Here is a 19247-nt window from a genome sequence, read left to right on the forward strand (position 1 = left end):
TGCACCACGCTGGCCTATTTCCACTCTATTGGTATCTCCCCAGCGCCTATCAATTCCCTCATAATGATGGTCAGATTCTCAACAATCTCCTTCCCAGCCTTCTCAGTGCTCTGGGACAAATACCATCTATCCCTGAAGACTTACTTGTTTCGAGCCACTTTAGCCTTTTGAGGTATTCCATTTCATTTATATCAAAGGCACTGATTCAGAATATTTACTACTTTGTGCTTATCCTCAGTTTCAAGTCCATTTCTTTGACTGTTCTCTTACTGTTGTGGGACTGAAAGATTTTTCTTTATTGCATGTTTAGCCTCAGCTGCTATGTTTTTTTCTAGATCTCTCTTTGCTTCTCTGATCACCCTTTTAATTTGTTTCTGCATTTTATTATATTCAGATGAGTGAACCCATTCCCCTTCTTCTTTGCAGGATTGCAATGGTCACGCTTTCTGCTTATCTCACTTTTAATTTATTTATTAATTCATTTAGGGTTATGTTTGTTGATATTCAGTTTGTCTTTAACCTGTATGGTCAGCATCATACCTCTAAACTTGTCTTCCACTTGTCTTCTACTGAAGTGTTGAACAACCTCCTCAATCCATTTTCTTTATTTGTTCCCTGATTTAATTGAATTTAGCCCTCATCAACTTGGCTCCTGAACTGACTTTCATATCATGTTATACTTGATCATTCTATGATCACTATCCCCCAGGGGTGCTAATGACTTCCACCTGGTGTACACTTTCTGCGTAATTAATAAATACCAGATAAAGATGAGCATTGCCTCACCTGGCATGACTGATGAACCACAAAGTCTACCAATTTTACAATAAGTAGTACCCAAGGTAAATAGTATTTTTCAGTGTAAATACCAAATTCAACAATTCTACTCAATGAAAAAACTGAAAAAAATAAACCCTTTTGTAAATTGTACCTTTCACAGTAAATCACTTACCAGAAATTTGATGCCCAGAACCTGTGCAATGTTGAACTGCATGTTTTTTTTTACTGAAACTTTGAAAGTGTTGAGATTGTAATGCTAAATCTTAAAAGTATGCCGGTGGTTTTCAGTGTGATTAGATTACCTTCTGCAGGTACCTAGCTACCAGTGCTCTGTGGGCATCGAGGTGGCTTGTCGTATCAATTATATCTCTTTCACGCTGTTTCTTCTCATATTCCTAAAGTAAGAATAAAATAAAACAAAGCATTATGTAAAGTTAGGCTCATTTACAAACAGAACATTTGGTTGACTTACTCCTTCGCCCAATTTTTCCGTCTCGCGAGGGAAGGACCTTGATGTGACCTTGGCAGCCTGAATGAGGTCAGAAACTCACCTTGAGCAGAATTAAGACTCAACATTGCTGCCCCAAAGCACTATACTACCAAGCCAATGGATAAAATATTCTTAATTCATTGAGATGATGTTAATGTTGCAGACATGTACAGAATTATTAGCAGTGTATTTATATATTGGACTGGCAAACCTTGACATGATTTACTTTTTCATTTTACAAGCCACAACCCAGGTTCACAGATTCTCAGATATTCTATTTGTACAAATCTCTTTGTGGTTACTATAACAAAAATGGGGATATTTGTGTCAGTTTTTTTATTTTGGGGCCTTTCTTGCTGACTAGCACGCACAAGGCTAAAGTAATTAATTTCTGCTGTTTTTCCTCAAACTACAGGGACTTTATACTTCATTGCTGAAGACTATGAGCCAGAAATTGCTTTTAAAATAATGGTGAGCCTAAAAGCGCTCACCATTATTAGTGGCGAAATCAGAGAGCAAGTTCTGGCGACTGCACATGCGCAGTCAAACACGGAAATCCGGAACTTGCTCTTCCTAGTTCACTGGTGATTTGTTAACTTCACGTTAAAGGGACCTCGCAGCTGCAATCAATGGACCAATGCCAACTTGCTGCACTTCCCAGCTGGAAACAAACTAATCTCCCCATAAAACAGCTACGCTGAATTTTTTAGGTTTAAACCAAGTTTTAACAGCATGGTAAGTATTAATGACTGCCAAACAATCTCTCTGGCACTAAAAATTAACTTTTAAAAATGTGGAGTCTCATTACTCCTGATTTTAATAATCTTAGGACATTTAAAAAAAATGTTTTTTTTTACTCACCATACATGAAGTTGCCGCACAAAAGCCCGTGCTAAGTTTGTGCGTGAGTATAAATCTATGGAGCGGCGAGCGCTGTTCGTTTGCCGTTTGGAGCAATTTACGGACCATTACTTTGTGGTTGTGGCTTATCAATTTTGAACAAAAGGGGGTTTAATATGCTAATGTCTGTTGTATCACTGGTGTCAATCTGACATATAGTGTACTTGATATCTGGATCGGCAAAGCACAAATTTTCCAACAATCGCAGATCATTCAAGGTGTTTGGGATAAACATCCTATTTGATTCATATCCTGGGGCATCTTTTTGAGGTACTGAGTTTGATGGAAAGATGTATTTGGGGTGCATGTGTGGGTTAGATCTGTGAGTTGGCCGAGGCCAATATACTTTGTAGAAAGCTCTGTGGCTATTTCCCTTCCCTGAAGAACATTTGTGCACTACTGGGGTTTTTGTGGCAATCTGGCAGCTTTTGGGGTCATTTTACCTACTGCCAGCCCACAGATTATCAGATTTATTGAATTCAATTCACAAATTGCCATGGTGGGATTTGAACTCATCACCTCTGGGTAGTAGCAAGAACTACTAGGTTACCATACTCTACTGTACGCAGAATGCTATTCAAGAAACAGATCCCAGGGTATTAGCGAACCTGTGTAATCAGATAGACTTTACCTGGAAAATCTTTTCCGAAATCTCGCGATCCAGAATAGGTACTTGTTTATAATTATGGAACTCTGCCACCTCTTCATTTCGAAGCTGTAGAAGTCGGAATCTCTTGGATTTATTAAAATCTTCTTCTGAAACAAAGTTAAATTCTTCTTGCATCTGCTCAAGCCGGAAGTAATCCTCATCCTGAGCCTCACCACTGGTTGCACCCTACAAAAACAACAACTTGTGTTTATGTGGCTCCTTTAATGGAAAGAAATGTCCTAAGGTGCTTCACAAATAAGGAAAACAGATACCAAGGCAGGAGAGATTTAGAGTGGTAACCAAAAGCTTGTTTGAAGAAATGGATTTTGAGGTTTTTAAAAATGTGGAGAGATGGAAAGGTGGAGAGAGAAGTAGAGAAGTGGAGATGCGGAAGGGTCTAGAGATGGAGTTCCAGAGGGTAGGACTAGCGCAACTGAAGGCTCCACTACCACAAGAAAGGAAAAAGGGAAGGGTTTTGTAATGAAGGCCGGACTTAGAGGAGCAAAGCATTTGAGATGGCACATAGGGTTGGAGGATATTGCAGAGATAGGATGGGCAAAACCATGGAGGGATTTATAGGATAGGATTTTGAATTTAATGTGTTACGGCATGGGGAGCCAACGTAGATCACCAAGGACGAGGGTTATGTTGAGTGGGACTTAGTACATGTCAGGATACATGTGGTAGGCTTTTAGACAAACTGAAGTTTACAAAGTATGGAAGGCCACCAAAGAGAGGATTACAGTAGTCATGGTTTGAGGTCACAAAGGCACATTTAAGGGTTTCAAGACTGGTAGGGCTGAGGTAGGGGCAGAGGCAGGCAATGCTGCATAGATGGAAGTATGCAGTCTTAGCAATGGATAGAACATAGAGTTTAAACCACAGATCAGGACATCAAGGCTGCAAACTTGTTCAACCATAGAGAATAGCCGGGACAGAGATGGCGTCTGTGGAAAGGAACGGATGCCTTCAGTGTTCCTGATGTTGGGTGGGTCACAACTTCCTCCAGCTCAAGCTTGGATGTCAGACAAGTACTGTGATGACATGGAGGTGGTTGGGTCTAGAGAGGTACAGCTGAGTATCATCAGTGTATGTGTGAAAGCTGATCCCATACCTGCTAATAATGTTGCTGAGAGATACATGCAGATAAGAAAGAAGGGGCCAAGGGTAGGTTCTTTGGGAACCCTGCTGGCAGTGGTGTGGGGGAAGGAAGAGAAGCCATTGCTGAAAGTGCACTGGCTACATTCGGATAGTTAGTAACAGAACTACTCAAGAGCAGTCCCATGGAAGTGAATGGAGAGGTGCTGGAGGAGGATGATGTGGTTATTCGTATTGAATGCTGTGGGAAGGTCGAAGAGGGATTATGCACCATGGTCACAGTCACAAACGATGTCATTTGCAACTCTGGCTAGTGCCATTTTGGTGCTGTGAGAAGGATGGAAGCCAAACTGGAAGGATTTGAACAGGGAGTTCCAGAGACATAGGTATAGTGCTGGGAGATGATGAGACGCTCAAGGACCTTAGAGAAGCAAAGTGGGTTGGAGATTGTGTGATGGTTGAATGGAACAGATGGGTCGAGGCTGGATTTTTTGTGGAGGTAGGTTGATAATGTTGGCTTTGAAGAGAAAGGAATAGAGTATGAGTAAAGGGAACCATTGACAATGTTGGCTAGTATGCATGCAAGGAAGGGTAGGTGAGTAGTTAGAAGAGGGGAATGGATCATGGGAGCATTAGATGAATCTCATGGATGAGATGAACCTGGAGAGGTTTGGGGGAGGTGGGGGGATACCGGTGAGAAATTGCTAAAAGATGGAGGTTGAAGTGGTGGGTGACTGAAGGGAAGTTGGGGGTGGGGTGGGAAGAAGCTGAGAGAGAGCTGCACGGATGGTCTTAGCCTTGGAGACAAAGAGCTCCCTGAGCTCCTTGCGTTTAGTGTTTGAGGTGAGGATGAGGAGGAGAAGGAGGGGGGGGAAGAGGGAAGAGGACTGGGGTTTAAGAAGGCAGTTGATTATAAAAAGAATGAGCCTGGGGTTATCCCCCTCTGCCAGGGTCATCCTGGTGTAATAAACAGTTTTGGCTGAGGACAGTGAAGCATGGTAATGCTTGACATAGTCAAGCCAGATCTGATGATTGATGTCTAGGTCAAATGTGTGCCAGATATGCTTGAATTTGTGCTGCTTCGACTTCAGGGAGATAAGATGGGAGCTATATCAAGGAGAGACATGGGTGGATATAGTGATTTGCTGGGAACAAGAGTGTCAAAGGCAGTAGTGGTGGAGGCCAAAGGTAAGAGAGTTGGGAACTTGAGAGTGAGTTTATGAGGAATTTGAGAGAGAGACTAAATACAAAAGGAACATGTGATGTTCATTTCAACAAATCACAATTGAATAAAGGAAAAGACTGCACATGCTAGAAATCTGAAATAAAAACAGAAATGCTAGAAATACACAGATCAGTCATTAGCAATAATAATGTGGGGGAAGAATTCCTGGAGTGTGTACGTGATGGATTTCTAGACCAATACGTTGAGGAATCAACTAGAGAACAGATGATCCTAGACTGGGTATTGTGCAATGAGAAAGGATTAGTTAACAATCTTGTTGTGCGGGGTCCCTTAGGGAAGAGCGACCATAACATGATAGAATTCCTCATTAAGATGGAGAGTGAAGTAGTCGAATCTGAAACTAGGGTTCTGAATCTAAATAAAGGAAATTACAAAAGTATGAGGTGTGAGTTGGCTAGGATAGATTGGGGAACTTTACTAAAAGGGATGACGGTGGATAGGCAATGGCTAATATTTAAAGAACGTGTGCAGGAATTATAACAATTATTCATTCCTGTCTGCCACAAAAATAAAACAGGAAAGGTGGCTCAACCGTGGCTTACAAAAGAAATTAGGGATAGTATTAGATCCAAAGAGGAGACATATAAAATTGCCAGAAAAAGCGGCAAGCCTGAGGATTGGGAGCAGTTTAGAATTCAGCAAAGGAGAACAAAGAGATTGATTAAGAGGGGAAAAATAGAGTATGAGAGTAAACTAGCAGGGAACATAAAAACTGACTGTAAAAGCTTCTATAAATATGTCAAGAAAAAAAGATTAGTGAAGACAAATGTAGGTCCCTTGCAGTCAGAAATGGGGGAAATTATAATGGGGAACAAAGAAATGGCAGAACAATTAAACACATACTTTGGTTCTGTCTTCACAAAGGAGGACACAAATAACCTCCCGGAAATGTTAGGAAACCAAGGGTCTAGTGAGAGGGAGGAACTGAAGGGAACCAGTATTAGTAAAAAAACAGTGCTAGGGAAATTAATGGGGCTAAAGGCTGACAAATCCCCAGGGCCTGATAATCTACATCCCAGAGTACTAAAGGAAGTGGCCCTGGAAATAATGGATGCATTGGTGATCATCTTCCAAAATTCTATAGACTTTGGAACAGTTCCAGATTGGAAGGTGGCAAATGTAACCCCACTATTTAAAAAAGGAGGGAGAGAAAAAACAGGGAATTACAGACCAGTTAGCCTAACATCAGTAGATGTGATAACAGAACACTTGGAAGGCATTAACGGGATTAGACAAAGTCAGCATGGGTTTATGAAAGGGAAATCATGCTTTTTTGAGGAGGTAACTAGTAGAATAGATAGGGGAGAACCGGTGGATGTGGTGTATTTGGATTTTCAGAAGGCTTTTGATAAAGTCCCACACAAGAGGTTAGTGTGCAAAATTAGAGCACATGGGATTGGGGGGAATATACTGGCACAGATTGAGAATTGGTTGACAGACAGGAAACAGAGAGTAGGAATAAACGGGTCTTTTTCCGGGTAGCAGGCAGTGACTAGTGGGGTACCGCAGGGATTAGTACTTGGGCCCCAGCTATTCACAATATATATCAATGATTTGGATGAGGGAACTAAATGTAACATTTCCAAGTTTGCAGACGACACAAAGCTGGGGTGGAATGTGAGCTGTGAGGAGGATGCAAAGAGGCTCCAATGTGATTTAGACAAATTGAGCGAGTGGGCAAGAACATGGCAGATGCAGTATAACGTGAATAAATGTGAGGTTATCCACTTTGGTTGTAAAAACAGAAAGACAGATTATTATCTGAATGGTGATAGATTGGGAAAAGGCGAGGTGCAACGAGACCTGGGTGTCCTTGGACACTAGTCTCTAAAAGCGAGCATTCAGGTGCAGCAAGCAGTTAGGAAGGCGAATGGTATGTTGGCGTTCGTTGCAAGAGGATTTGAGTACAGGAACAGGGATGTCTTACTGCAGTTGTACAGGGCCTTGGTGAGACCACATCTGGAGTATTGTGTGCAGTTTTGGTCTCCTTATCTGAGGAAGGATGTCCTTGCCATGGAGGGAGTGCAACGAAGGTTTACCAGACTGATTCCTGGGAGGGCAGGACTGACGTATGAGGAGAGATTGGGTCGATTAGGCCTATATTCACTACAGTTTAGAAGAATGAGAGGTGATCTCATCGAAACGTATAAAATTCTAACAGGACTAGACAGGCTAGATGCAGGGAGGATGTTCCCGATGGCTGGGGAGTCCAGAACCAGGGGTCGCAGTCTCAGGATACGGGGTATGCCATTTAGAACCGAGTTGAGGAGAAATTTCTTCACTCAGAGGGTGGTGAACCTGTGGAATTCTCTACCACAGAAGGCAGTGGAGGCCAAGTCATTTGATGTATTCAAGAAGGAGATAGATATATTTCTTAATGCTAAAGGGATCAAGGGATATGGGGAAAAAGCAGGAACAGGGTACTGAGTTAGACAATCAGCCATGATCATTTTGAATGGCGGAGCAGGTCCGAAGGGCCGAATGGCCTACTCTTGCTCCTATTTTCTATGTTGCTGTGTTTCTAGAATCACAGAAAGTTACAGCGTAGAAGTAGGCTATTCGGCCCATCATGTCCAAGCCAGCCGAAAAAGAGCAATCCAGCTTAATCCCACTTTCCAGCACTTGGTCTGTAGCCCTGTAGGTTACGGTACTTCAAGTGCACATCCAAGTACTTTTTAAATGAGTTGAGCGTTTCTGCCTCTACCACCCTTTCAGGCAGTGAGTTCCAGAACCCCACCACCCTCTGGGTGAAAACATTTCTCCTCAGCTTCCCCTAATCCTTTTACCAATCACTTTAAATCTATGCCTCCTGGTTATTGACCTCTCTAAGGGAAATTGGTCCTTCCTATCCACTTTATCATCTGTAATGATTTAACATATTGGGTGTGTAACATTCATCAAAACTGACACAGTTCAATTGGCTGTGCTAAAACCAACAGTATTTAAAATTAAGCAGTTTTTGTTTCCCCATACAGCAGCATTACTTCCAAGTTTGTGGATGATTAAAAAATACAGAAAGAAAAACTCAACTTGGTGTGCCACCAAGTGGTGGGACAGGGGTTCACACCCAAAATTCTCCACATGCTTAGTGCCTGTTGTCAGCCTTCCCACCATGGACCCAAGGGAGATATCTGACACTCGTAATAATTCTGAGATTTATCAAACACAATTTGCCATTAGCAAATCCATACTAGTTGTCCTTGATTAACCCGTGCATTTCTAAATGCTTACTAGTTCAATCTTGAAATGTGGATTGTAACTTATGTCTACAACTGACATTAAACTCACTGATCTATAGTTACTCGGTTAATCCTTCCACACTTTTTTGGACAAAAGCACCCGAGAACTAAAGCAGTTAACCCATCTCTAACAATTGGCTTGCATTAAGGACAGGATGTGTAACACTAAGCTACACAGGGTTATATCTATATAATGGTAATAGCAGAAGACTGTGGAGAACTGGTGACATATGTAATTACTAGCTATATTTAATCCCTTTAAAATTATTTGCATCTGATGAGTAAAATATTAGATCAATTTTAATGTTGCATAAAGGCTCTTTTGCCCCAAATCTGAGTTTTATTTGTCAATCTGTAAATGACCCAAACTACTGAGGTCAGAATTGGCACCAGTGTCAAAGACTTCCCTCAGAGGAAGAGGTGTCACAAGAGAGAGGATTTGGGATGCATGTCAATATAAACTGGGCACTGTACCCAGCGCCTACCCTGCCATCGTGTTCCTTTTTCGCCTTCCCTTCTTCCTTTATTGGGCAATGACAAAAACAAAAAATCTGCACTTGCATGCAATATTTAACATAAATAAACTTTAAAAAGTACAACCAGTCAGTGAAGCTACAATATATACATGGATACCACTACCTTTGTGTTGGAAAGCTGAGGGAGATTACACATAGGATATCTGTATAAATACATTGCAAATATTGTACAAAGCAGCTGCAGCCCTGGTCTAAATGGTTCTAGAAAATTACTTTTTTTTCCCATTAGGATATAGAGTATAGAGAATTAATCTATACCTTAGCAGATGTTCTCTTTAACTGAATGTTCCCATAAATATGCCACAAATCAATATCCCATTAAATATAAATTTAAAACCCAAGCATTTTTTACATGGCCTCTCTTAAGAGTGGTCCCAAATATTGGGCTGGATTTTGCTGTAAAAATAATGGTAAGGCTAATAGCGCTTCACCGTTATTTATGTGCAAATCGGAAAGCAGCTTCCAGTGACCGCACATGCGCAGTTAAACACAGGTCCCAGATGCCCTGTAGAGGGTTCTGCGCTGAATGGCTGACCCGTTGATGGTAATTTGCCAAGCAAAAGCTCATAGAAAGTCTATGGGCAAGTGCAAGACTAACGAATGGCATCGCTCACAGCAAAATCTGGCCCATAATCTTATTTTAGTATCTTAATGTGTTAAGAAAATCTGTACTCAATTTTGGCTCAATTACATTCCACTTTATTTTTTGTGATATTTACAAAGAAACATTAAAGTAGCTTGCAAGATTTTTTTTTATCATGATAATACCAAGCAAAGGTCAGTGATGACATTCACCATTTACTCAATCACTGATTCTAAAAACTCAGTAAAAATCTGAACATTCAGTTTATCTAACAACGATGACACAATGACGCTGATAATGCAATGCTCAGCAACCATTACACTGCTGTGTATTGGTCACTGCAACACTGAAAAAAAAGTGCAAGGAAGACACAACCCAATAAAGTGCTTAGTATACTCAGTGCCTATAAAAAATAGGCGCTGCACAGGAGATAGGGTTGTGACATTAAGTTTTCTCTCTGAAAATTGAAACAAAATGTGGTGAGTAGCTGGTTTGTTTGTTTCAGGCAATTTCAGTTTTTCTTTTCTGTTTTTCTGTGCTCTCAAAACTGAACTTGGTGCTCTTCAACATTGTAAAACATCTGCTACCTGTGCATGTATTCCCACAGAAATGTCATTGTGTGCTGCCTATGTAGGAGCTGCAGGCATCCCTCTCTATTTGCAGGTTCCAGAGGAAAGGCAGAATCAGAGGAATGTACAAAGTAGGTGCATTTGAAACTTAGTCAACTTAGTAGTCCATCTAATGCCATTACCCATGAATAAAGGCCAAATACGATCATACCTGGACATGGCCAAAGAAACCTGCATGCAGAGACGACAATTCCTCAAGGAGGCTTTGACAGAACTTTGCAGTTGCCTGCAGCAAGACCTAGAAACCACTTTCTGAATGGGAATAAATCTCTAAGCAGCTGTCAACGTACCTGGTGCCATAAATTTTTATGCCTTTAGGTCCTTCTGTGCAATGGCAACAGATATACACAGCATAGTCTGAAGCACCCTTTCCAAGTGAACGCCCATTGATTGGAGTGCTGCTTAAATACTACAGTCGAATTTTGGGGAGGCCCCTCAATTTAAATGTCTTCTGGGGCCTCAATGAGCCTTGTGCAAATGTTTTTTTTTATTCGTTCATGGGATGTGGGCATCACTGGCGAGGCCGGCATTTATTGCCCATCCCTAATTGTCCTTGAGAAGGTGGTGGTGAGCCGCCTTCTTGAACCGCTGCAGTCCGTGTGGTGAAGGTTCTCCCACAGTGCTGTTAGGTAGGGAGTTCCAGGATTTTGACCCAGCGACGATGAAGGAACGGTGATATATTTCCAAGTCGGGATGGTGTGTGATTTGGAGGGGAACGTGCAGGTGGTGCTGTTCCCATGTACCTGCTGCTCTTGTCCTTCTAGGTGGTAGAGGTCGCGGGTTTGGGAGGTGCTGTCGAAGAAGCCTTGGCGAGTTGCTGCAGTGCATCCTGTGGATGGTACACACTGCAGCCACTGTGCGCCGGTGGTGAAGGGAGTGAATGTTTAGGGTGGTGGATGGGGTGCCAATCAAGTGGACTGCTTTGTCCTGGATGATGTTGAGCTTCTTGAGTGTTGTTGAAGCTGCACTCATCCAGGCAAATGGAGAGTATTCCATCACACTCCTGACTTGTGCCTTATAGATGGTGGAAAGGCTTTGGGGAGTCAGGAGGTGAGTCACTCGCTGCAGAATACCCAGCCTCTGACCTGCTCTTGTAGCCACAGTATTTATATGGCTGGTCCAGTTAAGTTTCTGGTCAATGGTGACCCCCAGGATGTTGATGGTGGGGGATTCGGCGATGGTAATGCCGTTGAATGTCAAGGGGAGGTGGTTAGACTCTCTCTTGTTGGAGATGGTCATTGCCTGGCACTTGTCTGGCGCGAATGTTACTTGCCATTTATGAGCCCAAGTCTGGATGTTGTCCAGGTCTTGCTCGGGCTCGGACTGCTTCATTATTTGAGGGGTTGCGAATGGAACTGAACACTGTGAAATCATCAGCGAACATCCCCATTTCTGACCTTATGATGGAGGGAAGGTCATTGATGAAGCAGCTGAAGATGGTTGGGCATAGGACACTGCCCTGAGGAACTCCTGCAGCAATGCCCTGGGCTGAGACGATTGGCCTCCAACAACCACTACCATCTTCCTTTGTGCAGCCACTGGAGAGTTTTCCCCCTGATTCCCATTGACTTCAATTTTACTAGGGCTCCTTGGTGCCACACTCGGTCGAATGCTGCCTTGATGTCAAGGGCAGTCACTTTCACCTCACCTCTGGAATTCAGCTCTTTTGTCCAAGTTTGGACCAAGGCTGTAATGAGGTCTGGAGCCGAGAGGTCCTGGCGGAACCCAAACTGAGCATCGGTGAGCAGGTTATTGGTGAGTAAGTGCCGCTTGATAGCACTGTCGATGACACCTTCCATCACTTTGCTGATGATTGAGAGCAGACTGATGGGGCGGTAATTGGCTGGATTGGATTTGTCCTGCTTTTTGTGGACAGGACATACCCGGGCAATTTTCCACATTGTCGGGTAGATGCCAGTGTTGTAGCTGTACTGGAACAGTTTGGCTAGAGGCGCAGCTAGTTCTGGAGCACAAGACTTTAGCACTACAGCCGGGATGTTGTCGGGCCCATCACTTTTGCTGTATCCAGTGCACTCAGCCTTTTCTTGATATCACGTGGAGTGAATCGAATTAGCTGAAGACTGGCTTCTGTGATGGTGGGGATATCGGGAGGAGGCCGAGATGGATCATCCACTCGGCACTTCTGGCTGAAGATGGTTGCAAACGCTTCAGCCTTGTCTTTTGCACTCACGTGCTGGACTCCACCATCATTGAGGATGGGGATGTTTACAGAGCTCCCTCCTCCCGTTAGTTGTTTAATTGTCCACCACCATTCACGACTGGATGTGGCAGGACTGCGGAGCTTTGACCTTAAGTATAGGCTTTGATTTTAAGTATATGCTTCCAGTGCACTGGATTGCTGCATTGAGGTGGGCTAAGCATATCGAGTAGGTACTATGCCTCAGGCCTCTGTGCCCAATAATGCAGAGGTGCCGACCAATGTGCATTAGCACCCTAGGCACGAGTTACTGCATTAACGGCCCCAAAATTTGAGTCATCCACATGCCCAGACCATAAACTACCCTTTGTATGTGTTCTTGGTCTGTTCAGCTTAGTACAACATAGGATGATGCTTTTAACCAGTGAGCCATTTGGAAAGCTAAGCCCTTTAAACAGTAACTATTCCTATAATTTCATTATTAAAACTCTATATGTTGGATAGAGGTAGAGTCTATCACGGTTAACAGGGAACCCTACTGCTCCAATTTGGAGAGTCTAGACCACTGTAAATATTTCTGTCATCCAAGTTCATAAAGAATACGAGATACATTGGGTCAGAATTTGCCGCCAAAGTAATGTCGAATTTAGAACGCAAGCCGTTATTAATGTGTGAATCGTCCAGCAACTTATAGTTAGGAAGAGATTCCCCGTAAGTTACGAATCACCACAAATTACTGGACGATTTGCACGCTCCACCGTTAACCTCAAGAAAACAACAGCTCACCCTCAACTTCCCTGTGAGTTTCAAGAAATTGCTGCATTTGCGCATTAATTACGAATTAAACTCACCTCAGAAAGCAAGGGCTGCTATTTCATGCAAGGATCCTTTCAATGAGGAGATTTATGTTCCTGCAATGCCATTCAATCTCTCTGGCTCAGAAAGAGAGCAACTGAAACTGAGGCGGTCTCATTCCTGCAGGTAGTAAATTATTCTCGGAGGTTTTTAAAATGTAAAACTTAAATTTTAATTTTTTTTTCTTACTTTTCCTTCCTGTCTCTTTTATCTCTCTCTTAATCCAATCTTTCTTTCCCTCTCTTTATTTCTCTTTCTGTACCTAATTACACTCTAATTCATCCTATTTCCTTCTCCATTATTTCTCTGTTTCGTTCTCTATCCTTAAATCTCATTGGTTAAGGAGAGAGACTGTTGGTCCCGTCATTCATCAAGGTCCCAGATGCCCTGTTGACCTCGCCTCGCTGTTATCAGCTCGCACTTCCAGCAATTTGCAGCACCAAATATTTTCGAGCTGAAGGTGGAAAAAGTCTAACTAACGGGGCACGCAGCGAGATGCCCTGGTCCAGCAAATTCTGGGCCTATTTTCCTTTATTTACCCAATCCATCTTACCATTATTAATTGCATCAGAGCTGCATTGCTGGGGTCATTTGGATCAAGCCTCGACTCTGCTGCCCACTTAGCCAGTTTCTTCATGTCTGTTAATCCAGATGCTCCAATAGATGATATGGCATCCATATGTTTTAAAGTGCTAAAATATAAAAAAAAATCCACCAGTTACAGAAGTACTGAGGTCTAATTTGCAAGCAGCACTTTAAAACAGCAGTTAGCCAACAAAAACCACGTAGACACAGAGCATATCTCTTTTGATTGAGCTTCCTGTGTAAACGTGGCAAAAATTCAAAGAAGACATCTGAAATTTGCCCAAGTAAATCATATTTGGCTGTGTACTATTTTAAATCACCCCTGCATTTAGTTTCCCAGCATTACTCTTGCTTCCTAACAAGATGATCAAGCATCCAACAGCATGGCTGCCAATCACCTGAATCCACCAACTGCAATCAGTTGTCACTTAATCTGCATCGCCAGATTGCCATTTTAAAGCACAGATATACCATTTGAGTCAGTTTATGGAACATATTGATATAACCAGATGAAAGACAAAAAAAAGCACAGTTTCAATTTGTCCAGTTTCAAAGACTGAAGCAGGAGCAAAGACTGTAGATCTAAAACTAATTTTCAAAACCAATAAATCTAACAGTATTTCAGTGGACTGGGACATTGAGTAGCAATATCTGCCTCAGTTCCACATGCAACCTTTCCATGTAATGCAACCATATTAACACAGTACTGACAACTAATTGCGAGGCGGATGGCAGTAATGATTAGTGGTACCCATTTGGGCTATTACGCGATCAGTTTTAGAAGCATGCCAAAATAGTGGTACTGATGCGAACCATTCAATCTTGGTTATACCTCAAGACTCTTACTTCCTACGCAGTAAGTGACCAACTTTGGCATCTTATACCATGGGAAGATTCAACTCTTATTCATATGACAGCAGTAGCCTTTTCTGATCTTTGATACAGTGAAAATATATTTTAGAAACAAACAATTAGCTAGATAATCTAAGATATGTTAGATAAGATAGGTTGTAAATTTTAAAACCTTATCAATGTTTTGATAACCTTAACTAATAACTCTAAATTATTTCTGACTTGGTGTTGTAAGATTGTCTAAATTATTTCAACCCTCATAATTCAAGAGTTGATTTTGACACTGGTTTGGAAAATGCACACTATTTCAAAGCAAGTTGAATGATTTACCTTTGAATCCCATAGTTTTGCTGAAACATTGGAGGCACCAATGGCATACCATCCTCCCTCACAGCCCAGGAGACACTGCAAGATAACTTGCCAGAGGTTAACAGGATCAACTGATTACTTCCATCAGCTTCAAAGGAAAATGGCACACCTAGAAGCAAAATATAGCAAGGTTACTTTTCTGAAAACTAACTGACAATACCGCCAGCAGTTAGTTGATTAAGACAACTGAGCAGTTTTACAACAGAACTAACAAGTGCAACAATCATTTGGTTATTCTAGCTGTTCGCTTGTGATTGATAGTTTAATAGCTACAAAAAGCTTAGAAAGAATAGGGAAAGGGATAAAATTGGAAGGAATACAGGAAACTTTAAAGTAGATATTAAGGATGCAAAGAGGGCTCCAGAGGTGAATATAGCAAAGGGCATTAAGCACAATCATAAAATATTCTTTCAGTATAACAGTAAAGAACAGTTAGGGAGGTGTAATAGTTGTAGAATAATTGAAGATTAAAGAAAAAATATTAGACTGATTATTTTCTAGAAGTATTCACTAAGCAGGAAAATACTGACTCATTGATGAATTATTTTGGCGTGATGAATATCCTAGAGAATTTTGAAATCAATATAAAGGAGAGACTTGATAGAATAAAGGGTCGGAAGAGCAAAAAATCCACAGGGACTAATTGTATATATCCTAGGTGCTAAAGCAGGTACTAGTAAGGTCAACAGAGTTGGAAGCAAGTAAACGTAGTATATAGATTTAGAATGGGGTACAAATCTAACCCTTGCAACTACAGATGCATTAGCCGATTGTCAATAAATAAAGGAAACCACTCAAGGAAGTAGGCAGGTACACATATATGGCAACAGTTCCATAAGATACAGCCATCATGGATCAAGAAGTGGAAGATCCTGGTGGACAAACCTCCTTGATCTTTTTGAGGATTTTACAAATTAGACAGAGAGTGAAACTCCTTGCGATAGAAGGTAAATTTTCAGGACCCGCCGCTTGGCTTAACACTGACTGACATTGCACTGGGTCAACCTCAATGGACTTCCTCGAGGTCGGCCTCATGATAATATTATAGCAAGCTCATAGCCTGGATTAGGCATACTGGTGAGAGCTTACTGTCAGTGAAGGGCAGGAAATAATTTTTAGCTTTTAAAGCTTACAGCTACTACTTAAAGGGGCCGTTGTACTATTGCTGAGCAGACAACTTTGAAGGCCTAGCTAACGAAGCCGAACACCTCTAGTTACATGCTGCTTTGGAGGTGTTTCTGCATTAAAATACAGCAAAGAGGGACTACCCTGTTTGGGACCCCAGGGTGCACAAAGCTCTGTGCCAGGAGAAAATTTTCCCTAATGTCTCCAAGACCTCTATATTCAGTAGCATGTGGAAGATAATGAGCAAGGAGCAATTTTTAGAAATATTTTCTGGATCAAATACTCAGAGACAATGATAAGTAGCCCACTTTATAATCCAGCATCAAATTCAGGAAATGTTGCAGTTTTGGATGTTTTTGTTCATCAATGACAACTGCTTCAGACAGAAGTGCTGGTGCAACAATCAAAATGCTCTGCTTTTTCAAAACTCCAAGTCGATCTGATAATTTTTAACCAAATTAGGGGGACAAATGTACCAACATGATCAGCGATTGTTCATTGAATATGATTACTGAAGTGATGAAAACTTTGCACTTGAAACCTACCGCTTCCAACTCCCTCATGGTCAAACATTACACGCTGATCGCTACTAAACTCTATTTCGTCAATTGGGGCATTCCCTGTGAGGACGGTGGTTTCTGGGATGGGAACAAAGACTTCAGTCTTTGTGGTGCTTGTTCCCATGGTTTCAAATATCTAAAGACAAGAGAGAAAACACAGGAGCACAATAAGCTTTGTATAAACATGTTGATTCTTGGTAAAGCTCTTTTAATTTAAATATAGACCAGTTTTTTTTTTGCCCTAAGATTTTCCGACACATTGGTTAAGCTTTTAGAAGATGCATCTGTTTCATCTTCTGGGCCACAATTAGTATATAAAGTCATCTAAGCATCATTAGTAATTGCCAACTTAAAATTAACTGTTTAACATCTGACCATGCAAGAAACCAATTGGGTACCCATTAGTGTAAGAGAAACATTAGACAAGCTTTCTATATAATATTGCTAACCTTGTTAGGAAAAGCATTATATAGGTTTTTCCTGTGAACAAGGCTTTCTATTATGTTAGCATTATAGACTTTTGGTCACCTTGTGTTGAGAGGCACCCTTGAGCAATGAACATCCTGTGTCATTCTAATCTCACGTGCATAAGATGGGTAATGGGAGTTGGCCATGGTTTAGACAAACATAAGTATCCTTGGTAAGTCAGAGACAACTAATCATATGGGAGGCAATGAGGTCAGATGTTGCGTGTCATCTGGAATGTAAGGGAGTAAAGCAGATGGCAGCTCCATGAGACATGAGAATGATTGATGGGAGGTCCCATATAGAACTAATGTGTTAAAAATGTATATAAGTTGAAAATTAAATCGTATTTGTTAGAAGTTCTTGAACACGCTCAAGTAATATTAAGGACCTTCGAGAGCTGCACCTTGGAACCTCGAATGGTGATAAATTTTGCCAGGTTGTATCCGAACATCTTATTAGTATGTTTAATTGTACTCTTGTATTTTAACATTTTTGCTACTTATTATAACTTCATAATAAAGCTATTATACTTTGGAACAAAACACCTCAGAGCCTTTTTGATTAAAGACTGAACCATTAAAATAAATCATTCACGATTAGCTAGGTGGTAACTCCTGACCTTTTACCTTTTATTTATTGTAAACAATTTTACAACACCAAGTTATAGTCCAGCAATTTTATTTTAAATTCACAAGCTTTCGGAGATTTTCTCCTTCCTCAGGCAAATGTTTGCCTGAGGAAGGAGAAAATCTCCGAAAGCTTGTGAATTTAAAATAAAATTGCTGGACTATAACTTGGTGTTGTAAAATTGTTTACAATTGTCAACCCCAGTCCATCACCGGCATCTCCACATCATGACCTTTTATTTAGGCAGACCTTCCGTTCCAATGGAATAACATACATTCTACCAGCTTATTATATATAGTGCTAATTATTTTTTAATTAATACGTAGGCATGGAGGAAAGCTCTTTCAAAGCTATATATTGACAGATTTGTAAATAGGTAATCATTTTTCCAGTGAAAAAGAAATTTATGCGATGGGATTTGGAACAGAGGAGAACAATACATAATAAAATTGATCTAGGGCCAATTCTTCCAATCGACAATGTGGAAAGACTGCAATTACTGCATATTCTTAAAGCACATTATCAGGTGATTATTTTGGCTACATGTTGATAATCACAATGTGATGTGTAGTAATAAATGCTGCAGTATTTAACTCCTCTGTGGACAACAAAATAATAAAACCGTATTGCTTTTGTTGATACAGAGGATCCTTTGAATTAAGAAATCCGCTAAGGTTCTGTCATTTCTAAACTTCATTACATTAAAAGTTACATTAAAAATTTTTTGCAGCTGTAATGGCACGACGTGCACTTAAATTCAATATACTGTACAGGAATGTAACCGAATGCTTCAGTTGTACAGAGCCGTGATCAGACCCTATCTGGAGTAATGCGTTCAGTTTTGGGCACTGTACCTCAGGAAGGATATATTGGCCTTGGAGGAGGTGCAGCACAGATTCACCAGGATGATGCCGGGCTTAGGGAGTTAAATTATGAGGAAAGGTTGCATAAGCTTGGCTTCTGTTCCCTAAAGTATAGGAGATTGAGGGGTGATCTGATTGAGGGGTTCAAAATGTTAAAAGAATTTAATTGAGTGGAAATGGAGAAACTATTTTGTCTAGTGGGGAATCAAGAACAAGGGACATAATCTTAAAATTAGAGCTAGGCCATTGAAGAGCGAAATCAGGAAGCACTTTTTCATACAAAGGGTAGTAGAAAACTGGAACTTTCTCCCCCAAAAGGCTGTGTCAATGCTGGGCCAATTGGAGCTTTCAAGACTGATGTAGATGTATTTTTGTTAGGTAAGGGTACCAATGGATATGGAGCAAAGATGGGTAAATGAGGTACAGTGCAGCCATGATCTAATTGAATGACGGAGCAAGTCAAAGGGACTGAATGGTCTACTCCTCTTCCTAATGTTCCTATGAAAATATTGCTCAACAATAGGTTACTGAAAGTAATTTAGATTTATGCCAACTTTTTATAGAATTTAGTTAATAAAAACATTGAGCATTCAGAGCTCTCTGATACCTTTGTAGGCTAATCCACTCTCTGTGGG

At 41.1% G+C, this 19247-nt stretch overlaps 1 protein-coding gene across 2 annotated transcripts in view; it reads right to left on the minus strand.

Moving 5' to 3' along the window:
- Positions 1-19247, minus strand: part of cc2d2a (coiled-coil and C2 domain containing 2A) — a 175344-nt gene that overhangs the window by 69485 nt on the left and 86612 nt on the right. For both annotated transcript variants that reach the window (XM_067989540.1, XM_067989548.1), the window contains 5 exons: positions 16640-16790; positions 14931-15078; positions 13717-13855; positions 2802-3005; positions 1083-1175 (listed from right to left, as the gene is read on the minus strand). In XM_067989540.1, the coding sequence (XP_067845641.1) occupies positions 1083-1175; positions 2802-3005; positions 13717-13855; positions 14931-15078; positions 16640-16790 (735 nt within the window). The remainder of the gene's footprint in view (positions 1-1082; positions 1176-2801; positions 3006-13716; positions 13856-14930; positions 15079-16639; positions 16791-19247) is intronic.

The sequence above is a fragment of the Heptranchias perlo genome, chromosome 1 (genome assembly GCF_035084215.1).
Source record: "Heptranchias perlo isolate sHepPer1 chromosome 1, sHepPer1.hap1, whole genome shotgun sequence".
Taxonomy (NCBI): domain Eukaryota; kingdom Metazoa; phylum Chordata; class Chondrichthyes; order Hexanchiformes; family Hexanchidae; genus Heptranchias; species Heptranchias perlo.